Below are 24,410 nucleotides of genomic sequence, written 5' to 3' on the forward strand. Positions count from 1 at the left end.
AAGAGTAAGCAGTATCTAAGTGTGGCTTGCATGACCATGTAATGCTTAAGAAAACACCAAACTACAGCTGAATCTTCTCTCACATACATTAAGAATCAATACCTTTTCTTTGCACTTTTCACAGTAGTAAGCATTGCTTCCTTCCAAAACTTCTCCTCTAACAAACTGATCCAGTGATATTTCCAGGCTTTGGCATGAAGTCACACCAAGGTTGAGAGCCATGAAGGCTTCCTCGCGCTCATACCTAAATTCAAGAAGAAAAACAGTCAAGGCATTGACAGAGTAGAACCTACCCAACCTGCAGTAACGAGACATATGCTTAGGAAAGAATATTGCATTTGCTCCACAGCTATCAGAGCTGCGATGCTCACAAGGGCATATGTCCACCTTTTCTAGTGCTATTTTGACTTACATATTTTAGTAGCTATGGGAGCAAATAACTTGGTAACTAATGCACCAAATTTAACATTACCTGTGAGGACAGTCCTTGCAGATCTTCTGATCAGAGAAGATTCCTTGAAAAGTATTCTTAAATATTTGGTCTCTTCCTATTTTCTGTTGGAGATGTAAAGTTAGACATCAGTTGGATATACTGCAGGGTGGAAGACCAAGAAATCAACAGGAATTTTAAACTTCTGAATACTATGCAGATTATAAAATAAGCCAAATGGCTCTCTGCCTTCTTCTCTAAAGAACAAAGAAGAAAGAGAAAAAAAGGTACCAAGGAGATGCATATAAACCAGGTAAGAAAGTGCTAAGGTTTTTACCTTGAGGTACTCATCCATTTGATCTATAAGACTGGTGAAGAACTCATAAGCATCCTGCTGCTCTCTAACATAAAGTTCCTTATTCCACATCTTGAAAATCTACCACGAAATATAAACACATAAAAAAGGTGGTTGTTCCCTACATTTAAAAAGTGATTTTTTAAAAGAAATCTGTTATTTTTACATGTTTTGACTTTCTGAAGTAGGACTTACTTTATCTCTAGAAAGTCTGCAATGAGAAAAGCCTGAATAAATGATTACTTTTTAAGATGAAAAGCTATTTATTCTGAAAAAAAAGATGTAATACCTTCCAAAAGTTCTCAGGTACATAATACTGTAGCTTGCTTTCCATCAAATGACCAAAAAGAGATTGAACTTGATAAAACACATTGTCATCGGGATTGTCTGTATCATCATCAATGGAAAGCAAGGCCTGGAAGAAAACAAATAACCTTATTAAATTATTTCTTGGTAAAATTATTACTGTAAGTTGACATGACACACAACACTACAACTTATAATTTATTGTGTATATATATTTATATGTACACAGTTGATTTTTATTTTAACAATTAATATACAAATGGTGCTAAGATGAACTTGAAGTTCTAATGAGAGTAATTCTAAAAAGAGGACTTTACTGGATGTTGGACCAATTACCTCTGGGAGACCAGGCTGCATATACAGCTGCTGGAAGACAGCATTCATGTAACAAGTAGCACCACCATTCTTCAGTCCCACAAATCCTGAAATGGAGCGACTATCCACTGGTGGAAGATACTAGAATGATAAATGTATTTTTTTGTCCCAGTAAGTTATAAAAATCATGAAACTCCAACAACATACAATAGCTTTTATAATCACTTTTATATCATAGAATCACAGAACAGCTTGAGTTGGAAGGGACCTTAAAGACCATCTGGTTCTAACCCCCTGCCATGGGCAGAGACACCTTCCACTAGACCCGGTTGTTCCAAGCCCCATGCAACCTGGCCTTGGACACTTCCAGGGATGCAGCATCCCCAACTTCTCTGGACAACTTGTGCCAGTTCCTCACCACCCTCCCAGGGAAGAATTTCTTCCTAATATCTAACCTAAGCCTACTCTCCTTCAGTTTAAAACCCCTCCCTCTTTTATATGAGCTGTTAAGAACAATCAAATGGAAAACCTGGAATATAAATTCTGAAAGATTGCAAGAGTGCTATATTTGGTCATTTAAATATTTAACACATTGTGGAAAATGGTCTAAAATGTAATAATCAATAAACAAATTTTGTGATATTTAGGAAATACTTCTTTCTTATTCAGATAATAACAGACAAAGACACACTGGAGTATTTGCTTCTGAGGAAGATCAAATGGTCTGCATTTACTCTTATCTGCTTACTGTCATTTAAAATTGAAGACCATGGAAATTTTATGAATGGAGCAGTAAAGTAAATCATGCCCAGTACTCCAAACCATGCTAATACAAATAAAAAAAGGTTTCTTGCTTACATCAAACTCCTTGGTAAGTGCAGGATCACACTGGTGGTGCATAGAAAGCAGTTCTTTTGTAATAAGCTGGAGGTTGGAGGGTGAGCTATCAGCCAGCATTACCAGCACCTCATAAGCAGCCAATCTGCTGTCTGCTGTACTGCACCTGGAAAGAAAACCACCTCTGAGATCTATTTGGTAGATGACTCAATTATTTCTAATTCCAGAAAGCCATATTACTCAGAACAAGCGACAATTAATGTTCAAAAGGAACACTTTAAATAATAAAACACTCCTGAGGGACCACAGAGTGCTATTTTTTTCTTTCTTGGGGAAGGCAAATGGGGAAGAATCGAATCAGAAGAGTGGCTATAGGAACACTCCTTTAAACAAGCATCCTTTACTGACACAGATACACTTGTTAACATTCAGTAACAAAGCAAAAAAGGTGCCCTAAGAGAAAGACACAGAATTGGTGGCATGTCTGACCACAAACAGACAGATACTCTCTATCATGTAACACTGATGGAGACATAATGACTTATTTGCAGGAAAAGAAGCTTTGAAAGAGCTAAACCAGATAACTCCCTTGCTACAAGAGATGACTGTAAGACCCAAGCTGAGCTAGACCAGTACAAAACACTTCCATCGAGCTCTTTTCAGTGGATCACTGAACACAGCAGCCTTTTCTTTGAAAGGCCAAAGAAAAGGCTTTATTTAGTTAAAGCAAACAAAAGAGCATGCTTGAGATGAACTGTAATGGAGCAAAGCTGGAGCAAAACACTAAGCTATATCAAGTTCCATTCAGTTCAGGGGTTGCTAAATGCTCCACTGGAACCTTCTTTTGGGTGAGGCAGTGAGGATATGCCTGATCCAACTCTAACACCAACTACTTAGTGTGACATAAGCAAACCAGCTGCAGCAGCTCAAAACTCCACAGGAGCTAATTTACCCACCCCTTCAGATACTGCATGGCCACAACAGAAGGAGCTGTGTTAGGAAGGAGAAATCCCAATCTTTTTTCCAGTTGATGTATTCTGTTATCAGCTATCTCAGGTGAAAGGAGACTTGCTTGATGTTAGTTTTTTTACAAATTAGTAGAGAGAAGGGAAAAAGAAAACAGTGGAACTTCTGAGATTCGTATTTACGAGGGGCTTAGGATGTTAATTTCCTGTTCGTGCTCCAATTTAGCCAACTTCCCAAGTGATGATGACTAAAGGAATAATCTCTGGACTCATGAAATCAGCACTCAGTTGTGCTTGCAGTTGATCATTGAACTAACAAAGCACAGACTTTGAAATTACAGAAAAGAAAAGATTTTGGGTCACACAAAAACTTACAAAAGTGCTATTTGAATATTTATGTAGGAAATATAGAGAATTGCTCCAACTTTGGTATAAAATCCTACTATCTGCATCCTCAGTGTGGCATTTGCATTCATGAGATCTAGGACAAAACCCAATATAAAAAAAAAATAAATTTTTACTTTGGATGGAAGTCTTGCTGACTGATTGCAGCGCTGCCTGCTGGGGAATGGCTATTCAGAATAATTCTGGATGCTCGGAAGAGAAAATCATCCAACAATGGCTTAATCAAAGATGAACCTGTAACATAGCAATCCACATCTACTGTTAAAACACCTATCAACAAAAACATAACCAAATATTTTATCAAATGTCAGAAGTACTACCAAAATTACTCCTTATAGATCTGTATCACTTGTGGTGATGTATTATAATGTCTTCACATGTACTGTCTACTGATCAAGTCATCTGTCAGTGCTATGGAGAATTCACATCAGTCTAGTAAATTTAGAGTAAATAGGAATACTTACCAACCATTTCCTTCTCTGCCCCACAAAGTGAAAGGAGAGTCTTGATGAGCCTCAGGTGTCCTGCTAAGAGGATGTTATCAGCTTCACTGGTCTCACACTCGGCTGTGCGGTTGGGTTCAAAATTGTCTAGCCAGGTGATCTCATCTTCTAACATGGCAGCTGGGCTTATCTTTAGCTGTTCCATTTCTGATGCTGCAAGAGAAGAAGAAAACCCAAAAACATTAGCAGCTCTGGAAACGTAGAATATAAATACAAAGAATTTCAAACAGTTTGGTACTGGTCTAGTTTCGCCCCCAGCGCGGACAAAGTAAACCTTCCACCAAGGAACCTGGTTCACTTTCCAAAAGGAGTGAGCTACTGCTGCAACCCCATGTCAAGAACAGACCACGCCAGGCATTAACACAGGACCACTGGCAGGTTGCACCAAGTCCACGGAGTAGTAACCCCTCTGTGAAGGCAATTCTACATCCTGCCTACAGAAGGAAGGAAAGCTTGGAAGCCACAAACAGAATGACAGATGTCTGTACATACTTACATGTCAGGTCATCCAGTAGCTGACATCTCAGGTCAAAATATTCTGTACACTGGGACAAAAGTCTGAAAAAGGTACAAATAGAAAAAAGGATTAATTTAAAATCATAAACTTTTCTCTAAGCAGTGGCCTTTAAGGCTTGTGTGCTCTGTCCATCTAACCCAAAATAGCTACTTCTGAATGTTATGAATAACGTTTAATCCCGATTTCTTCCCTCAACTCATAACAACTTTAGTTAGTTATCAGACAACAATAAAACACCAACATGTTTTAACTTCTCAGTTACTCCTCTAGAAATTGCAGGGATGTCTACTTTCAACACTTGCGAAGTCCTAATCCCTTGTGCCTCAGAGCTTCCACAGAGCTACTTGTTTCAAAATGTGATAGTTTTGCTTCCTCAAAAAACACACATCTGACTTACCTCTGGTTGATTCCTCTCATGATGCTGGTTGGTGACCAAAGAGGCAGCTGGGCTCCAAGAACAACATTTAGGAGAAACTGGTTTGGCTTTTGCACATCTGGGTGAGCTGATGTGTCTGTCTGACTAAGGGTGTACAACTGGTCACAGGCAACACGACGAATCTGAAACAGTGTCATTGTCAAACAAAAAATTACACTTCTGTTTTGTTAGAAATCTAACAGGAAAAAATAGACGTTGAAAACGTTGTGTAAACCACACTATCAGTTCTGCACCCACTAGCTAGGGTTTCTCCATTTATAGGGATTTGGCAATCCATGTTCGTCTCTGAGTAAAAAGCTCTCATGCTTTATTAAACACAAATTATAAATTCAGATAAGGGGGAATGATGCAATGACTTTCACGTGAAATAGATGACATATAATGAAATGAAGTAAGCATGAAAATCTCTAGATTCTAAAATAGCCAGAATAATCTTAAACCAGAAAGAATGAATTTTAGGAGGGCTCTAACACTTGGAATAATTTTTCAAAAGCTCAGAAGAGTTCATTAAATCATACCCAAATCTTTTGAGATTAAAGTTACTTGAAACTTTCCCTAAGGTACTAGTTCTACAGAACTTGTCTCACCAAAAGGAGAATATTTTCTTTAGACTATCCACACCATAGTTCTGTGCACCTCATGAATGCAACAAGCTTAAAGAATGTAATACCTTGCATTTTCTATCATATCAACATGCTTAAAGAATGTAGTACAATGCATTTTTTATCAACACAGCACTAGATACTGCAATTAGTAACAATTATACAAAGGTGATTCATTCAAACACATAACTGTGGGAATGTTTGTAATGAACATTTTTATGTTCAGACCATATGAAATTATGAGAGCACACACATTTCAGAAGTAACATGTAAAAAGTTTTCAGAGAAAGACTCTCACCTCAGCACTTGGTGATCCAAGAAGTATATCAATGATGAAATCAGCAACACAAGGCAAGTTGTAAAAAGATCCTAGAAGAGAAGAGTACCAGGCTGTCTTATTAAAAGTAATATTTTAAAATAATCAGCTACAATCTTGCATTAAAATACCATAGGACCCAGAGGACATCCTCCCACCAACACTGAAAAGCAGTAATGGCTATTTGCATATTTCCCCATCTCCTTCCCTCACCACTGACTGCCACAACTATATAACAGCGTTTTCCTCCACCACCAGTGTTTACACTTCCTGTACAAGAAGACTCAAGTACTAGAGACTATCTATGCAAACAGTAGCACTTATAGAATTATATACTTCAAAGCCAGTGCAAATGTTTATATACTGGCAGGCAGTCAGCTTTCCGAAAACATTTCACTAAGGCACAGCACAACATGCCTTGTTTCAAAAAATCCCTGTACTTTTTAATGAAATGTTGCATTTTTAACTTGAGCTGTCTCAGCTAACAAAGCTACAGATTTCTAATTTTTTTTTTTTTTGCTTGACTTTTACTTGCCCAAAAGCCTTCCCCCACCTGACCTACATTCCAAACAGCAAATAATCCAATTCTATTTCATACCTAGCTGCTGACTGCGTAGCTGAAGGCAGGTTACCAAGAGAGACAAGGCCTCTCCAGCAATCAGAGCATCTTTGGTGGACACAGACTGCTGCCTCACACAGATCCCAGCGTGCAGTGCAGTTGGCTCCCCTTCGCTTCCTGAACTGCAGTTACTTCCTGCATTAAGAAATGAACAAGTGCATTTTTTCAGATGTTTTCAGCTTTTGGTCAGTTCTCTGCAATCTAAAAACCTTCTCCAAATGCAACATGAATGTACAACATTTTGATCAGACTTGTATAATTCAATGATACAATATCTTGAGTTGGAAGGGACCCAAGAGAATCATCAAATGACCATCCAATGAATTCGGTTTCAAGCTTCCAGTGTGTTCAATTAAGATTAAACCAAATGCTTCCTTTAGATTGGTTTAGAGACACAGTTAACTCACCTGAGCTGCTAAGTCTGTTTCGAATCCCAGCAGGAAACAGAGTGTTGCTCTCTTTTATTGGCTGACTGCTTCCCACGAGGTCGAGGCGTCCTGCAGCAGCAGCCCAAGAGAGGCGCATGAAGCAAGCCACTGTGGAAGTGAAATCATTCACCTCCATAGTCTGAAACAACGAGAAACAGCAGTTACTTCTGTGATATTCAACAGCCTTTGTTAACCACAGGGATAAGAGGAATGTATCTTCTGGATTATGTCAAGTTGACATTTGAATTTGTTTTCCTCTGTCTTCTCTACGCAGGCTCAAGGATACTTTTTATTCCCAAGGAGTGATTAGTATTGCTCCTTCCCATTTGGGAAGCACTGCCCAAGAACCTAACACAGCACACTCGTCATGTTAACTGTGAAGTTTCTTTCAACTGGACTCAACTTTTTACTGGGTTTTCAAGTAACATTTTCTTATTGTATTGAACACAAAAATTTCCTTTTTACCCAGGGTACCATCAAGCCATTTTAATTTTTAGTGAGCTATTTAAAACAAAAAACTTATCCAATTCTTTTTAATTCAAAGCATCATGGATTAGGAACCACAAGTTCAAGCAGGAACTTTGTCCTGCTTGACAGGGATAAGATCTTGGACTTAAGCGTTACTGAAAATAAACAAGTAAGATTTCTGTGTAGAACTATTTCTGGTAAGCACTTTTCAGATACTGCTTCCCTTTTACTGCCAAAATAATTTCTGAGAATATGTTAAAATACAGATCAAGACCGAAAGAGAGACTGATGGTCAAGATTTTCAGAGATTTTTAAATGGAGCCTGGGCAAGAACCTGTAGAAAAGGCAGGAGTTACACAGCTGCCACTGGAGACAACACCACTACATCACCACAAACATCAAACACTTCCTTACTTGTATGGCAACTCTTGCTGCTGGTATGATTTCTTCTACCCTAATGGAGGATCTATCAGACACAGAGAGCTGTCGGTAGGATGACTTCTCAGGTGTTCCACAGATGGACATCTGCCTACTTGCTTGTCGGCTGACATTACGGAAGGGGCGTGAGGACAATGCTTCTACCCCATCCTTAATGAAATCCTCATCCAGTAGGGTAGGCATTGTCTGACCAACCAGCAAGAACCTACATTCAAAGAGCAAAAACCTCAGGCTTATTTTTGAATGCTCACAGCAAGTGAATGAAACAGAACTCAAAGTACCAATTAATCTTAAATATTACATGCTGCATGCTAAAAGCCAAGAAAGCAGCACTTTCTCTAATGAAAGGCAATTACATACCTTGCAAGTTGCAGGCAGATGGAATAGACTCCTTGTCTTGTTTCATAGTCTACCTCTGATGGGATGGAATCTCTCTGCATCACATTCACCACCAAACTTAAAAACAAATCAATAAGACAGACTCCATTTGCAAATGTTTTACATTAGGAGAGAGCTGCAATTAATTTATCTCTGTCCTTCCCTCCACCCATTCAGTCAGCTGAGCAGCAGTTCAAACTGACAAACTGGCATCTTTGGATGACCAACATCTTAATTTTCCCCTCCTGTATCTAGAGATGAAAGCTTTCTGCTCCTGCTGGAAAATGCTTCAGGATCTATGGGTCAGAGGAGAGTGGTGGGTAGAATTACTAAGAGCAACGTACACTTGACAACTCACACACAATAAGTAGTGTCAGGTCTTCCAAACCACTCACACTGTGCCTCATCTCTTATCTGAAGGGTATGAATTTTGAAGACTGTAATTCCAAATTTAATTTGGTTCCCACTGCATGTTCTCTGCTTTGACCGCTTAAAATGTCCACTGGTATCTACACAGGACAGTGTAATGTACATGCCTGCAAATTTGAACTGAAACACTTAAATGTCACTAAACTATCCAAATATCAACAACTATTGGTGAAGCTGCACTTCACAAGCTTATTTGTGCCTATTTTGATTTTGAGGTTTAACATGTATTCTGTGACATTACTATGATAGCTACAGCAGCTTTTCAGACACTGGATAATGAAAAAAAACAGCCTTGGGTGGATTTTTTTCTGTGAAAAAGAAGCTGACAGGTGTATTGGTGTGCTACAGTGTGAAAATCAGAAACCACACAGAACTGCTAACTAAATGAAGCATTATAAATTGAGTGCAGGTTTTGAAATCTAACCTCAAACCTCCTGCTCTGAGGAAGTTTTCACAGAAAGACTTGGCGCAGTTTCTTGCCATTTCATCATCTGCAGTTGGCATCAGCTTGGAGCTCAGAACCTACAATAAATGAATAAATAAGCACATGCACACCACCACCACTCCTAGTGCTCTCATGTGCTGAAGGTTAAAAGTATTACAGAAAAAAATCCAGCACAAATGAAGCAATTAACAATACACTTACATGAAGCTGCAGTCAATAAAGAGAAATCGTTAAAATATTCAGGATAACTATCGCCATTATAGATATTTATTCTATATCAAAGAGCATTTTGTTCTCATTACAGTTTATTGTTAGGGGAAAGGACAAAGTACATACTCTAGCACATGGAATATTCTCTTCTGGTTCACTTGGTGCTCCTTAAAAGCCTAAATTCTTCCTGTTTCTAGGTTTTCAATTGACAGTATCCCATAAACACCCTACAGATGGCTTACTTATTGATTCATGCCTTTTAAAACATAATTGTATTGCTATTATTCAGGTGGCTCTTTTGTAAAAGATGGCTCAGGTAATTCAAGAGGCCTTATGAACAAAACCTCCTGTTTTAAATCAGCACTAAACTTCATAGAGTGCAATGATGCTCAGAAGCGTAGCCATAAAGGAAGTTTGTGGTCTCAGGAGGTTTGTGGGTCAGATCTCATGTGCATTTATAATCAATTTCACTTCATTTTACATAAAGAAAAAACCAAAAAAACCTCAAAACTCCCCAAACCCCCTAGCTCCTCCCAAAAATCCCAGACACTCCCCAGAAGTTATTAACTTTCTTTAAGAGACTCTTTGACATGTACAGTCAACAGTGCTGCACGTGGGCAAACAAAACACATCTTTTCCAGGTTCACAGGTCAGAAGCACAGTTTAAGAGTTCCAGTCATGAAATCTTATCACAACATTACATGACATAACCCTGAACATCTGCAATATTCAATTTTCATCTCTTTCATATGTTCTGCAAATTTCCTGTGCACATTTTTTCAGAAAGTAGTTCAGACTGGCTCCCATATTTTCAACAGATCACCAGCTGAGAGGGTAAAAAAGCACATTATCCTTCTCTTGACAGAAAGCCATCTTCCAATTGGCTTGACTGGACTTGAGGAACAAGTCCACTCATATAATCTACACATCTAATCCAATTTACTGCTTCTCATCCCTTGCCAGAAAAGCAAGTAATTTATTACTTGCTTTTATTATTTTCTCTGGCTCAGAAGCAGCAGATAACTGTGTCTTCATACTGCAATATAATCTGCCAGTTCAACCAGACACCCTTGATGTGATATGTTAAACCATTTGCTTTGAGTTGTAGAACTTGTCAACATATTTCAAAGACATAATCAAATATCTTTCATTCCAGCTGTACAGAAAAGGGGGAATTCTAACACAGGGGTGTGATGACAGTGTAGGAAGATGAAGAGGTAATATTAGACTGTGAAAGCCTAAAGGAAAGCAACTACAAGGGAATTCCTACAGTAATCTTGGCACACCCTGGGAAGGGAAGAGAATAATTTTGTCTACTGTTTTGGAAGCAGCTGGCAATTGATCCTCCAACCTCAGGTTGCTCAAACCAGATTTGTAATGGGCCCTCATAAACAGTGGGACCTGTGAGTAGAACTAGAGACTGTCCAGCTCTTAGCATGCAGAGTATGGTGTCTTAACAATGACAACAGCTAAACTCCTACCCCCTTTAAAATCCACACGCTAAACATTTGGAGAGAGGTTTTTACTGAGTCCAATCCAGCTTTTTGGCTAAAGAATTCAGGAAAATGCTTAGGGGTAATAAAATTGCATGTATTCCACTCACTCTACATACACAGCTAAAACAGGCCAGAGGCTTCTCAGTAAAAGCGCTGAACATTTGGATAGTGATATTTCTTCCCAGTAAAAATACTCCTCCTTAGCTTCTCCTTAGAATATGGCAGACTTATACAGCACTGAAATTAGCATCATTTTTCTTACAAATTGAATCAAGCAAAACCAGTAAAACCAATCAAACTTAAAAATTAACAGGAGTTGTTGTTTCAGGGACAAGTTATATATATACATAGACATATATACACACACACTAAAAATCAGATATTCAGAGTTCTGGAAATTCAAGCAGGAATTTTACAAAAACAGTAATGATTTTGTTATTTCTTTGCTCCTTTCCACTTACTCCAGAACACTCCTTCCACCTTGCCAATCACAGAAAGAGGCGCCTGGTTTCTTAGCAAAGTCTCTAAAGGGGAACTTTTTAGCCCTTTCATTCTGTGTAGAATTTATCACATACATAAAAGCAGACTATGGCATTTTGCATTTTGTATAGTGACCCCATCACAGTGGACTCCTGCCCAAGAAACTTAGAAATACTTAAATTTCAGTGCTCAGAATCACAAGTAGAAAGAAGCAAATTTGTTTTCTTACCTCCAAATTGTAGAGCACTCTGAAGGTGGACATGCCTGGAGCAAAAGATCTGAAAAGACTTTCTAGTATTGAACTAGCACTGGGCTGATGTTGGTGTTTTGAAGATAAGGATGGTGATTTTGAGGACTGAGAACTGGATTCTGACAGCAGTGTTTTCTAGGGGGAAAAAGCCATAGAACAAATATTTTGAGACTCCTGTGTTTTGCTGTAATTGGCAATACATTTCCTATAATCCCTATAATAACCCTCTCACCTCTAGCTGCTTGGAAATAAGTCAATAATCCTTCACATGAGCATTATTTTGCAGTAGTTTCAAACCCTTTGTGTATTATAATCTGACAGGGAATTTAAGATACCTGGCAGTAAAATCCATTTTGTGAAGCTCACCAAGATTAGTTATTCTTTAATCCATACCTTCCTTCCCAGGGAATCAAGCTGATCAAGAGCCTCCTGAATAGCTGGGTCAGTGGGAATCAAGAGCAGAAGTTTCCTCACTCGCAGTGTTATCCTGAAAAGTTATCAGAAGTTACTTGCACAAAAAAGGAGCTCAGCCACGCTGTGGCCTGGTGGATGCCTGCACACTGCAAAGTAAGCTCTTCAAACTGTGCAGTGTGAGCAATTCTTCAATATTTAGTAACCATTTAATTTGCTTACCTTGGCTCCTCTAGATTGGCAAGCTGGTAAAGCATATCAAACACATTACACACGAGAGCCATGACTACGCCAGGGAGGGATTTCTCCTGAGAATTAAGCAGAAATACAAAGGTCTTTTTCTCCCCTTTCTCTTACAAGTAAATTTAAGAGAGCTCTTCACTGAAGCAAATGATCCATATGCCAATCTGCCCCACAGAAATCCCAGCTACTGTCTAGGCTGAGAAAACATTTGAATTTTTATATTACCTCATTTCTCTTTTAACTATCAAGTTTTGAAATCAACTATTAGTTAGGGTTGACAAACAAAATAAAAGCAGACCAGGAGTGGTCTCAACATGCTGGTTGATGCTTCTTAGTTTATTTTCATACTGTGGCTTTATGAATACTGAAAATCTGGAAATCTCTACCCTTGACAAATGCACAATCTCAAAATTAAATTGGATGGGTTTTGTTTATTTAGAAGACCCTGCAGAGATGAATAAACACCAAACAAGCTACAATAGGTGACAGACTATAAAGTTTGCATGCATAAGGGCAATTGTGTATTTAGATGATTTGTTTCAATTGCAGTTTGAAAGTAAAACCAGATTACTAAAGACTGGATACTCAGCTGATGTGAACAGTTTCTGTCTCATCTTACTGGAACTCCTACAGTCTCCCCCAACTATTTCCCCTTCAGGCACAATCTGAGGGAAGGCTTCAGGCTGTACCTGTTCCATTGCATATGATGAACTAAACACACTACTGCTGTTGCTGGAACTGGTTGAGGAATCTGCAGAGCTCCCTGATGGAGTCCCACTTCCTGATGTTTTTACTGTAAGGATTTGTTCATCAGAGAAGCCCAGCTGGTGGAGTAGCTTCTGATCTTTGTTTACTGTTAACTGCAAGAAAATATTTACCATTTAGTTCTGGAAAAGACTCAATTTCATAAAGAACGGGAATTCTTTGTAGTTAACATACCAGGCTGTCATTGGCAAATATCTGTATATTATCCACAGGTGAATTCAGCATCTTTGCTATCTTCCACCTGACGCTCCCTACAGTTTCATTGCTATGAGCCTGTAAAATTAAGCAACACTGGATCAGTAAGTCTGTTCAAGCAGTAAATGCCAAGAGAATAAAACACAAATCTTCCATTTTAAGTCTTCCTGGTCCTCTGCATAGGGTGGTAAAGGTATTGTCTATAAGAGAACGACAGGGTAGGACAGCAGAGAAATGCTCCAACACCCACACTAAGCCAACAACTTATTTTTCCCATTCCAGAATGATGATCAAAATACATTTAGTCTACAGACACTTCCATATACAGACTTTTAACATTTTCAAGTAGAGTTTTTAAGTCTGGAGTCCTTGTAACCATCCTTCTCTGTTCAGTCCAGGCATAAAAACCCCCACGAGCAGCTACATGATCAACAGCCTACAAGAGTAGCTACATGATCAACACACATACCCTGTGCACACCCACCTCTATGGTAAAGGTATCTTTGGTAGACTCGTATGTAACATTAAGTGTTAAAAGATGTCCATGGAAAGAGGCACCATGAGGTAGAATAGTTCGGGGAACTGAGTAAAGGTCCTACAGGAAGAGAAGGATCACAGTAAATGCCACCCTTGAAAACAAGATATTTCTGTGATAGTAGGTACCTAGGGCTGAATATGTTTAAATAACTTGTATTGTTTTTAATAATATTGAAAGTTGTGTTCTTAGCCCTGCCTAGTAAGAAATTACACATCTTACCTCTATTGTTATCACGTAACGCTCTGCCAACAGCAGCAGTCTCTCAATTATTACAAGTTTAGTTGACCTAAAGAGAAACAGTGAAAACAAGAGTAACTTGTTTCAGAGATTAATTTTCAATGCCCATGGGTAACTACCATGAATTGGCTGTTTTAAAACGTAACTCCTTAAACATGGAATTAATTCAGTAGAAATTACCCAGGAAAACAGGCCAAGAAACTTATATTATACTGCTTGAGATGTTTCCAGCTTCATGTTTCTAAAGGACCCACCCTGTGCTCATATATTTAAAATACACACATATTTAGGTATGCCTAAGTTTAACTAGAGGTTGAAAAACCATCCCTTTTCTCTTCTCATTTAAAAAGAACCCAAACCAAACCAACTGCCCCAGAAATATTATGTGACTAATAGGCTGGTAACAGCCTGTGGGTTTTTTTTTGGTTGGTTGGTTTTGGGGGACTGGAAGCAGGGTGCTGGTTGTTTTTTCTTTTTTTTTTTTTTTTGTCTGACTGGTTTTGGTTTAATTTGTTTCTTGGGCTTTTTAAACACAGGTTTTTCAACCTGAAACTCAAATTGCATTGTAATTGGAATATTCAACTGAAAAACCACCAGAATATACAACTACCAACGGTTAAGAACTTTATTAGCACTCAAAAATTATGTGGGTAGCAGATGGGAGCAAATGTCTCCTGTCATATTTATTCTTGGAGAGGTAGGCCTACCTGTAAGGAGACTGAACTGAGGTTGCCACCGTAGGCATAGCAGTTGCTGTAAGCATTTTTGTAGCTCTTGTCACAGCATGTGTTAATGTTGGACCACCAAGTGCAGAGCTGGCTGCCTACAACACAAAGTACAAGTGCTGCTTTACATGGACAATCAGTATGTCCTGGAAAACTAAGAGGACAAAAAAATATTTGTGGAAAGAAATTTTTTTCTTTAAATGGAATTATCATGGACAACTATTCTTATTCTAAGATACAAAACCAAAAAGATACAGGTACAAGAACAATTAAAATTTGTCCTTTACCTCTAATCGTGTGTAGCAATCAGCAATGAATTTCTTGTGCAGTGATACTGAATCCTAAAGATAAAATGTACAAATTAGTTAGATCTTAAAGCAAAATCATAAACTGACAGAATCCCAAAAATTACACATTTGAACATGCAGAATATCAAGGCTTTATGAATGTCAAAGCACTTTCATGTACACATATATGCCTACCTTTTTCAGTCTAGGAGTTAGATTAATATAGCTGTAATTTATTATCAATTGAATAGCTTCATTGGCAATTTCTTCATCAGGTGACTCCATTGCAATCTTCCAAATGAAATCCATTCCTATTAATTCCAGTTTTTCTACACTCTACACAAAAAAGAACAACAGTAAAGCATGACTGGATTTCTTACACAATAGTGAGTTGCATTCACAGGGACAAAACAGCCTTCCATCTGCTGGAAAAGCATCTTTTGACTGAAACAATTTTCTTTTCCAACATGCTGCCAAACTTTGGCACAGTGCAAAGTGAAATCAACAGCTGCATATCTGTATACTTATACAATCTCAGTCAAACAACTGAAAAATTAAAAAGTTTAAAGGCATGGAGAAATTCAATCTAGAATGGAATTTGTTTCAGAAAGTCAACACAGTAACTAACCACATAATAAACCACCACAAAATCTGCTATGATACTTGGCAAAAAATTCTGCACTTGAAGTTCTCTGTGATAAAGATCTAAAATGCCTATGGAAAACTATTTAACATATAACCATTAATTTAACAAAGACATTGAAGGATCAGAGTTAAAAATTATAGTAGCTTAGAATTTGAATATGGTAAGCCTAACTCTTATGCAAAGAAGAAAAATAAAAAATAATTTCAAAAAAGAGTATTTCCATCCTAGGGAGAAGCAAAAAACCACACACACTAGGATTGAGGATTATTATAAAAAAGTAGTTAACTCATTCCTCCTGCAAAGTTTTAAAAGCTACAAACCAGCTTCCAGCTACCAATTGCTGAATTTTAACTCTTGAAATTAACTGTCAAGTTTCAGTTTCAGAATTTAAAAATGTTAATGCTAGGACAATCTACATATTAATACAAACATGACCATGTCAAACAGCTGCTCAACAATCCTTGTCTCACCATCTCCCATCCACAAAAGGTCACAGGTTGCACACAAGAACGAACTTGCCAGAACACTCACCAGCTGAGTTCCTTGCCTCTTCAGTCGATGGTCACAAAGGTTCACATTTTCAAAGAAAGTCTTAAATAAACTAAAACCTGAAAGTGAAAAAGAGATGCAGCTTTTTATTCAGGTCAGGCTTAGCTTCTATGCTTTTTTTAAAAAATTAAAATAAATACAGGAGATGAACTTTTCCCTCTACAAGTACTAAACTTGAAAATTACAGAAAAAGACCCCTCTATTATATTGATTTATAGAACTAGTTAGGTGTTTAAATTGAAGGCTCAGGAAGCAAATTTCTGGTATAGATCTCAAAACCAATCTGTAGGTCCCTTCCAACTCGGAATATTCTCCAATTCTGTTGACCAAAGCCATTTTCTTACCATTCATAGTAATTTCGTACGATTCCAGTTTAAGAATTTTCTCTTTGAAGAGCTGTTGCTGTACATCACTCTCCAGATCATGCTGTCCTTTCGTAAACCACTCAAAGCACATCTGTGAATGAAAGGCAGATGTATTTTTACCCTACTGTCATGTCAACTATTTTAGTTTTATATAGCAAACGATGTCAGATATCACAGTAACTCATCATCTTACAGAAGTTTTATCTACAGCAAGACGTTCAAAATCTCATCTCCTGGTACCTCACACATTACAGAGGCTGTCTTGCAGCATTAGGGTACTTCATAGTCATCTTTCACCCAAATAACGCTGAATGTCTCTTACGACTGCACAAACCTGCACATAAGCCTTTTCAAACCAACATCTGTACACCTGCAACTAATATCCTGGCCAACGTCCCTCCTCCAGTCAAATTTCATGATAAAAGAGCATCCTAGTTGTAAGTGAACACCTAACAGTGGCTGCACTTGCCCACACAAAGCATAAAATGCACTGCTAGTTTGTGTTTGCCACTCATGTTTCACATGTCTCGACAAACACATTTGCTATTTATGATTCATTAAGATTCCTTCTGCAACCACAGAAACAAACTTTTCAAGTTTTTCTTACCTCTCGATCCAACTCACAAACATCCTGGCCAGTTACAAGGCATTCCCAGATCTCCCTGGCACGATTCCAGCCCAAATAAAGGGTGGCTTCTTGCAGAAAAAATGCCAAAAATTTTAGATGTGCCTCCAAATACTGAGAAAGAGGAAACAAAAACTCAAGCTGAAGACTTTTCTTTCTGAAACAAGAACTTAGAGCATTCATTTTTTTCTTTCTTTTTTTTTTTTTTCAAATATAGTTATCAAACAACAGTTCGCTTTGCAAGGCTGGAAAATAGAAATTGTTTCTGCAGTGGTATTCTATTCCATATTATACAATATTCTATTTTATACTATTTTTAACATTACTACTTCTGATTACCTTCCTATAAAAGCAACATTGAAGTCTCATTGGATTTGCTATTACTTTCCTGATACTGATATTATTTAACACTCATTAAATGTATGTATGGCTTCCATGTCCTAAACTACCAAATCTGTTTCAGGTAGCAAGAACTTCACACCAAATTCAAAGATATTGCCTCTGCTGGAGTAGTTGAAGTGATGCTGATGGAGAAGCTGAAGCTGCATAAGCTTGCAGACAGGATGTCCTGGGCAAGGGGAGATCCAGGTCTCAACCACTTAAAAGGCTTTGCTAAGGAACTTTTAGACTGTGATGTTTGGACACCCTTACTCCATAATATAATAACAAGCCTTAACAGATGAGTATCAGAACTATAAATAAAAACGAGTGTAGTTATTCATCAGAAAATTCCAAAAATGAAACGACCCCAATCTTACGCTACTTGGTCAGTGATACACTACCTCATGCTGCCAAAAACCTAAGACAATAAGAAATGCAGGGTTCAGTACCTCCCGGTAGGTGTATCGGCCATCCACCAGTGTTGCTCCAACAAGCCCTCCTGGACCTGCCACAGATGCAGCCAAACGGTGACATGATATTAAGCTTCCTGTCACCAACTTCACAATTTCAAAGTTTTTCTTTAAATCTTGAATAATGCTCTTGGCAATAAAAAATTAAAAAAAAAAAAAGTTTTTAAAAAAAAATACATAAACAGTACATGCACACAGCAATCTGCTCTTAAACAGACACACACCTCTAATCAAAAGGAGGAATGTTGCCCCATCAGAGTCAGCTGTAGCCCTTCCAAGCACTTATATCCCCTGATGTTGGTGTTTTCAGCATGTGCTGAAATCCACATGCTGCAGATTGCAGACGAAGTCCCACACCTCCACTCAGCCACTCTACAACCCATGTGACTCATTGGTACTTTAGTCCCTTTTCCAAGAGTCAATGTCAATTCAATTACAAAACAGCTGGTCTAAACATTAGCCATTGTTCATTTCTTAACAGAAACATGCCCGTTAATTATTCTACAAAAAGCTGAGAATGAAATAAATTAGTCCTGCCACAGCAAACAGATTTATATACACATATCCACACACAAATGGACAGCACACAACACAGCATCTCTAACTGAACAGTTTGTTTATGCTACCTCATTAAACTACTTGTCAGAGTATTTATTAGCTAATTTTTTATTCTAAATTCAAACTTCAATGTTTTACAGAAGCAAAGCCAAACACACATACACAGGGCTTTAAAAATCATCTCAGCATATATCCTTACCTTGTCTTGTTTTTGGTACGTTTGCTTAATAAATGAACGCGTGATTTCATGGAGCTGACGTAATGCTGGCACCACCCACACAAACTGAGGATTATTGTGCTGGGATGACTAGTAGTAGGAAAGGTAAAAACAATTACACATGTGGTACATGCTCAACAACAGATCGACTTTCCTCTCAGACTCCTGGAAGACTAATGATGTCTATTAACGCTGCTGTTTCAAAACAACAGCTATGAGCTCTGCAGGCTCCAGTTACTTGTTCCTGGTCCCTTTCCAAACACACTCATGGTGCTCTTCTTCACTTTCTACAAGAAGTCCTTTGACACACATAAGCCATTTGGTTATCCCTGTTATTCAGCCAAAGTACCAGCTCCTTGCTAGAGAACATGCAAATTAAGTAGCCAAAAAGAACTCAGTTGCACCAGGGAGAGATGATAAACCACCACCTTCCTCAATTACAGGAGATGAAGCAGGCCTAAAACAGCATAAAAGGGCAAATCCAGTCAAATAATGTTACTTACTGCTAAAGCAAGAATAATTAAAAAAAGAATCTCAAATACTACTAGGGGTTAAAAGAAGAAATTTCTGATTGGTGCTGCAAGGAGCCCTCTGATAGGAAGCAAAGGGTACTTAAGCTGCATTTTGAAAGAGATCCTACAAAGAATAACCCTCCTACCTCATTGTTAGACCTGCTCATCACTTTTCTGGAAGGCTTCATTTTCTGTAAAGTTTGACCACACAAACCAGTACTGAGGTTGCTTGTTCAGAGAAGTGATGTCTGGTTTAAATACTGACAACAACCAATACCACCTACACACTCAGAGAGGTTAGAGGAACCTGCCCATAACAGGTAGCTCTCCACTGAAGAATCCCTCATGTATTTGAGAATGTTGCCTCAATATTACATTCCCTCCCAGTTTATGTCTTTATGACCCCTAATGAAGGGAAATAAGAACACAATGTATTTTAGAAGTCTGCTGTATGGTTACTCCAATCCCTTCTAGTTTACAATTACAGCTTTTGTTAGTGCTTCCCACTGCAGCATCTCTGTAAAAGCCTTGCCAGAATATAATTAAAAGGAATGAGATTAGGAAAGCATAAGAGAAGATCCAAAAGAAAAAACCTACAGCTTTCAGACATTGAGAATTCAAGATTTGAAATCCATATTCATGAGCACACAGAAGTGTGATCAATATCGAGAAGCAACATTACATGCCTTCTGAGCAACTTACATCCTCTACAGATGCTGCAACACAGACAAAACCTAATTTATCATGAAAGAAATGAATGAAAAAAGTACAAGCCTTTTTCTTTATTTAGACCATACTTCAGACTGAAAAAAAAGGAGACAGGAGCATTCCTGCAGGCCTCAAGAAAAACTGCCTGCTATGTGAACAGTGCAGATAGAATATATGCAGTCTTTTAAGCTATGCACATCTCTGCTGCTGCCAGGAAACAGCACAAGCAGCTCTGGGAATGGCTTCTTTATGTTATATGAAGAGAGTTCAAGTATTTTATTAAAATACAAAACTACTACAATTTAAATATTGATTTGTATTTTGAGACTTAATGGTCATGCCAGAACACATGCTTAACTCAAAGAAAACTAATCTAGGCTTTCACATGAAAGGGACAGTTAAAATACTGACATACCTTTATAGTGGTTCCATTTGCAAATTCTAACCTTGGGCCCATCCTGGTAGTTTCCCATAAACTGATCACTCCTTGTGCTGAAAATTTGCTTAAAACAAAGGCAAGAGACTTACTATGAGTCTCATGGTCAACAAAGTGGCTCACACAAAGCCTACCCCTCTCGTGGACTCCCCAAGGTAAGAACTTACAGATGGGACACACAATTTGTGCATCTTGAAAGAAAGGGCAACATCAAGGCTAGGTAAGATCTCATTTTGGAAAAGATAAAATAATAAACCAACCCTCTTTATATCTTCTATGCATTTGATGATATAGCTTCTTTTGATTGCCTCTTTCACTGCATAAGCATCACTGAGGATTGTCAGATGTTCCTCCAAGGCCTGCTGAATAAGACTACATGGTAATGTTGGAAGATGAGCCAGCTCCCAAAGTACCTCCAGAACCTAAAGGAAGAAGTGGAAGAATAGTCAGGACCTAGGAAGTACAGAGACTAGCAACTCTACGTTTAATAAACGAGAAATTCAAACTAAAACCATTCACGTGCCTTTCCAGTGGTTGTTTCCACACGTGCTTCTCGACCAATGCGCCCGATCAGGCTCAGCAGCTTCTGTCTCACCCTGTCACTCTCTGTCTCCCAGCTCTGGATAGCAAAGAAATCACCAAGCACTGCTAAGTCTGTTAAGTCTCAAATGTACACAAAAATGTAATTCACAACTGTTTTACTGCAGGAAAATCAAATATAAACAAATATGTTTCCACCATATGTATTTCCTTATTTCTGTTACCGGGAGTTACAGGACTAATTTCCCCAACTCCTTTTTCAAATATAAACTACTAGAGAATAAATATAAAATATTTTAGGTACCTTAGGACTGGCTATATAACGTACTTAAAAGCTAAGTCAATTAGCAATACAGTAACAGATTAGGCTTCTGGGATAACATAAAAATTAGTAGGAAAAGTGTTATTTTTTTACAGCCAATTTTACATTTATATAAAAAATAAAAATGCATTCAAGGCATTTGCCTTTCAATACACTGTGTGCATAAGTACATCTCATCAATTCTCTTCCTAAGGAATGTAAATTCATATGAAAACTTACCTTTTGTATTAAAATAAATAAATGGTTGAGCTGATCAGAACTAAACTTCACAGCAGCTGCAGCAATAATGGTATGTATGTTTTCAATCACAGTAGAGGATTGTCCTGACTGAAAAGAAGGAAAACACAAGAAGGTAGGTCTTTAACCCAAATGAGATAGAGAAAAACCTTCATGTAAGCATTATCTTACTGTTCATGCTAATGAGAAAGAATAGCAGATTTTGACATGTTAGAAAAACAAGGTCAAAATAACTGTCTGTGCTCCTCATTTGCCTGGCAGAGAGGTCTGGTCAGAGAGAAGTAATTCTAAAGCAGGAAAGAAAAAGTCTGCCATTATTACAGCAGCTTCTACCTGCTGCAGTGGGAGTAATACAAACATCATCATTTTTATTGCTTGGTGAAGTTCATGTGCGGGGTGTTGCATCTCTGACACCCTATAAGGCTTTACTCAAAAGTGAGCAACACAAAAATCTCCTCCCACACGGATGGAGGCACCATGGTAACAACAGCCAGAGAGGGGGAGGAAGTTTTGTGTTTTATTAAAGAATAAAAGTGAGGGAACTAGAATCATATTTCAGCTCTACTAAGCATTAAAGACTTGCTGCTATGCCCGCACATACGGCAGGGCTGACAACGTTCAGTGAGTTTAGTCTGAAACATCAACATTTGGACAGAGAAGAAAACCATTTCCTGCAGGGGAAGATTAGTTTTTGGTCAAAGTTTCCACGTGTCATTTGCATTAAACACACAAACCACCTTTCCCACACAGTGGTAAGTTGCATATACATAAAGTGAAAGCCAAAAGACGACTTGTCATTATATGGTCAATTATATGTAGGTACTGCAAGGTAAATGGGAATTCATACAGGTTGAGCCCACTCTCTTTGAAGTCACATTGTAATCCACATTCAAATTCATACCTCCAGTTACAAAAATTAAAATACTCAGGCATGGTCTTTGTGCTAGACAAACACTTTGTCACCTTTTTCTGCAGCCCTTTAGCACACAATGCTAAAGAACTGAACTTCATCATAGGATTTAACAACTGTGTTACAAGAAAATGCCAGAACACTTGATTTTAAATGGTAAAGGAAAAAGTAAAAGAAAGCCTCTGCATTAATTATACTGTTAAAATCTCAACATCTCCACCATGCAATAGAGATGCACAGATTATAAACAAAATAAATCCCATCATTACAATGTGTGCTTCTGAAAGACAGTCTAAAAGCACCTGCCTAGCCTTGGTTGCTTACCTGAATTCTCCAAATTTTAGTGAGCTCATCTAAAGATAATTTACTGCCCAGTAGTTCAATAATTCCCTTTATACGATCACAGTATTGCGCTTGGTCTATATTACCTGTCAAACAAAGAAAGGCAACTAAATTAATATATTTTAAACAGTATTTGATACACTAAATGAATGAGAATAAACTAGTTCTTTTAAAAGGAAGAAGAACAAAGCAATCTTAATTCGAAAATTCTTTCTGTACTGTTATAGATAAGTCTATTAGTACAAAGAAAAAGAACAAGGCTCTTTCCACTTTTATTTTTTTTACTTCATAAAAGTGATAGCAGTCCACCCCTGTAGAACATTACCAGTTGGGAAAGAAAATCCTCTTTTCTCTCTTTTCTAGAGGCTAACAATATATAAACTGACATTAAAAACCCAGGGTACAGCAGAAGACATCTGCACAGATGTCAAACAGAGGACTAGACTATAGTAGCAGAATTTGCAGAATTTTACTTTATTTTGAAGACAACAAAGCCTTGAACTCTCCTGTTAATACTGTTAAATTAAAATGTATTGAGAGGGACAGATGAAATTTTAAAATTTAAATCCTTCAAAGCACGTGCCAAAAGTCTTCGTGGGAGTTCTTACCTTCTAGAGCAATCGACAAAACCGAATTCTCTACGAGCCAATTTAGCAGTCGGTCTGTATCTATCGCATTCTTCACCGACTTGGAGACAGTGCTGTCTTCTATTAATTTTGTTACCTAGAAGTTGCAAACTGTGAGATTCTAACAGTGATTGCCACATGCATTATACATGCACACAATGAAGTCTATTCAAAAAGGTTTATTATGAAGCTTAAGCAGGAATCCCAAAATATTTTGAGTACAGGAAGTGTTTGGGATTTTTTTTTGTTTGGTTGGTTTTAGGGGCTTGTTGGATTTTTTGTTCATTTATTTGTTTGGTTTTGTTTTTTAATAAGCTGTTTAAAAGCAAATTCCTAACCAGAAACACCTTCTCATCAGTCTCTGATGCAGCAGAATCTTATTCTCATTATGACACAGAAAAGCTGGCCTGTGCTGCCAGGTATTTCTCTACAGATACACCAGAAGTAGGTTATCTCAGCCTTCTGCTTGTTATGCTCAAATCAGTGTCCTATTTTTTATCCAATACTGAACTGATACAGGCTCCTCACTCTAGGGAGAAAGAGCACATTTCTGCTACAGCCTTCAAAAGCTGCACTTTTATAACTTCACACAGATACACAGCATTTATGATTAAGGACCAAACAGCAATGAGGTCTAACATCTCAATTTTCCAATAAATAAAGAAGGAAAAAGCACAAAAGAGGGACTCAAACACTACAGTCTCTGCACACAACCATAATAAAAAAAATGCAATTACATAGTGCAATGACCTGATACGAGTGGACTGAGATATCAGTGGAGGTTTAAGTCCCATTTGGTCTTTTTCTGTTTTCTACCATTAAAAGTTAAAAAAAGGGATATGCCACAGGATACTCAGGATTATCTCAAAATGAATATTGAACGAATAACATGGACCATTGCCTATAAATCAGTCTCAAACCACAATTCTTAGAAAAG

The 24,410-nt window shown here is 37.9% G+C and overlaps 1 protein-coding gene across 2 annotated transcripts in view; it reads right to left on the bottom strand.

The window, feature by feature from the left end:
- USP24 (ubiquitin specific peptidase 24) overlaps nucleotides 1-24,410 on the bottom strand; it is a 62,852-nt gene that overhangs the window by 17,287 nt on the left and 21,155 nt on the right. The window contains exons 11-47 of one of the 2 annotated variants that reach the window (XM_017805540.1): nucleotides 23,456-23,570; nucleotides 22,830-22,933; nucleotides 21,578-21,685; nucleotides 21,020-21,115; nucleotides 20,757-20,918; nucleotides 19,499-19,543; nucleotides 18,823-18,930; nucleotides 18,045-18,194; nucleotides 17,197-17,328; nucleotides 16,569-16,680; nucleotides 16,207-16,283; nucleotides 15,225-15,365; nucleotides 15,030-15,083; nucleotides 14,725-14,840; nucleotides 14,000-14,066; nucleotides 13,727-13,837; nucleotides 13,222-13,320; nucleotides 12,972-13,142; nucleotides 12,262-12,347; nucleotides 12,022-12,115; nucleotides 11,608-11,763; nucleotides 9,172-9,269; nucleotides 8,301-8,396; nucleotides 7,917-8,145; nucleotides 7,014-7,173; nucleotides 6,586-6,741; nucleotides 5,970-6,040; nucleotides 5,031-5,191; nucleotides 4,613-4,674; nucleotides 4,078-4,269; nucleotides 3,730-3,847; nucleotides 2,265-2,409; nucleotides 1,428-1,547; nucleotides 1,075-1,200; nucleotides 768-866; nucleotides 473-555; nucleotides 103-244 (exon numbers count right to left, since the gene is read on the bottom strand). In XM_017805540.1, the coding sequence (XP_017661029.1) occupies nucleotides 103-244; nucleotides 473-555; nucleotides 768-866; nucleotides 1,075-1,200; nucleotides 1,428-1,547; nucleotides 2,265-2,409; nucleotides 3,730-3,847; nucleotides 4,078-4,269; nucleotides 4,613-4,674; nucleotides 5,031-5,191; nucleotides 5,970-6,040; nucleotides 6,586-6,741; nucleotides 7,014-7,173; nucleotides 7,917-8,145; nucleotides 8,301-8,396; nucleotides 9,172-9,269; nucleotides 11,608-11,763; nucleotides 12,022-12,115; nucleotides 12,262-12,347; nucleotides 12,972-13,142; nucleotides 13,222-13,320; nucleotides 13,727-13,837; nucleotides 14,000-14,066; nucleotides 14,725-14,840; nucleotides 15,030-15,083; nucleotides 15,225-15,365; nucleotides 16,207-16,283; nucleotides 16,569-16,680; nucleotides 17,197-17,328; nucleotides 18,045-18,194; nucleotides 18,823-18,930; nucleotides 19,499-19,543; nucleotides 20,757-20,918; nucleotides 21,020-21,115; nucleotides 21,578-21,685; nucleotides 22,830-22,933; nucleotides 23,456-23,570 (4,362 nt within the window). The remainder of the gene's footprint in view (nucleotides 1-102; nucleotides 245-472; nucleotides 556-767; nucleotides 867-1,074; nucleotides 1,201-1,427; nucleotides 1,548-2,264; nucleotides 2,410-3,729; nucleotides 3,848-4,077; nucleotides 4,270-4,612; nucleotides 4,675-5,030; nucleotides 5,192-5,969; nucleotides 6,041-6,585; nucleotides 6,742-7,013; nucleotides 7,174-7,916; nucleotides 8,146-8,300; nucleotides 8,397-9,171; nucleotides 9,270-11,607; nucleotides 11,764-12,021; nucleotides 12,116-12,261; nucleotides 12,348-12,971; nucleotides 13,143-13,221; nucleotides 13,321-13,726; nucleotides 13,838-13,999; nucleotides 14,067-14,724; nucleotides 14,841-15,029; nucleotides 15,084-15,224; nucleotides 15,366-16,206; nucleotides 16,284-16,568; nucleotides 16,681-17,196; nucleotides 17,329-18,044; nucleotides 18,195-18,822; nucleotides 18,931-19,498; nucleotides 19,544-20,756; nucleotides 20,919-21,019; nucleotides 21,116-21,577; nucleotides 21,686-22,829; nucleotides 22,934-23,455; nucleotides 23,571-24,410) is intronic. The other variant, XM_017805541.1, reaches the window with a different exon arrangement.

This window comes from Lepidothrix coronata, unplaced genomic scaffold (assembly GCF_001604755.1).
Source record: "Lepidothrix coronata isolate B3197 unplaced genomic scaffold, Lepidothrix_coronata-1.0 Scaffold12, whole genome shotgun sequence".
Taxonomy (NCBI): Eukaryota; Metazoa; Chordata; class Aves; order Passeriformes; family Pipridae; genus Lepidothrix; species Lepidothrix coronata.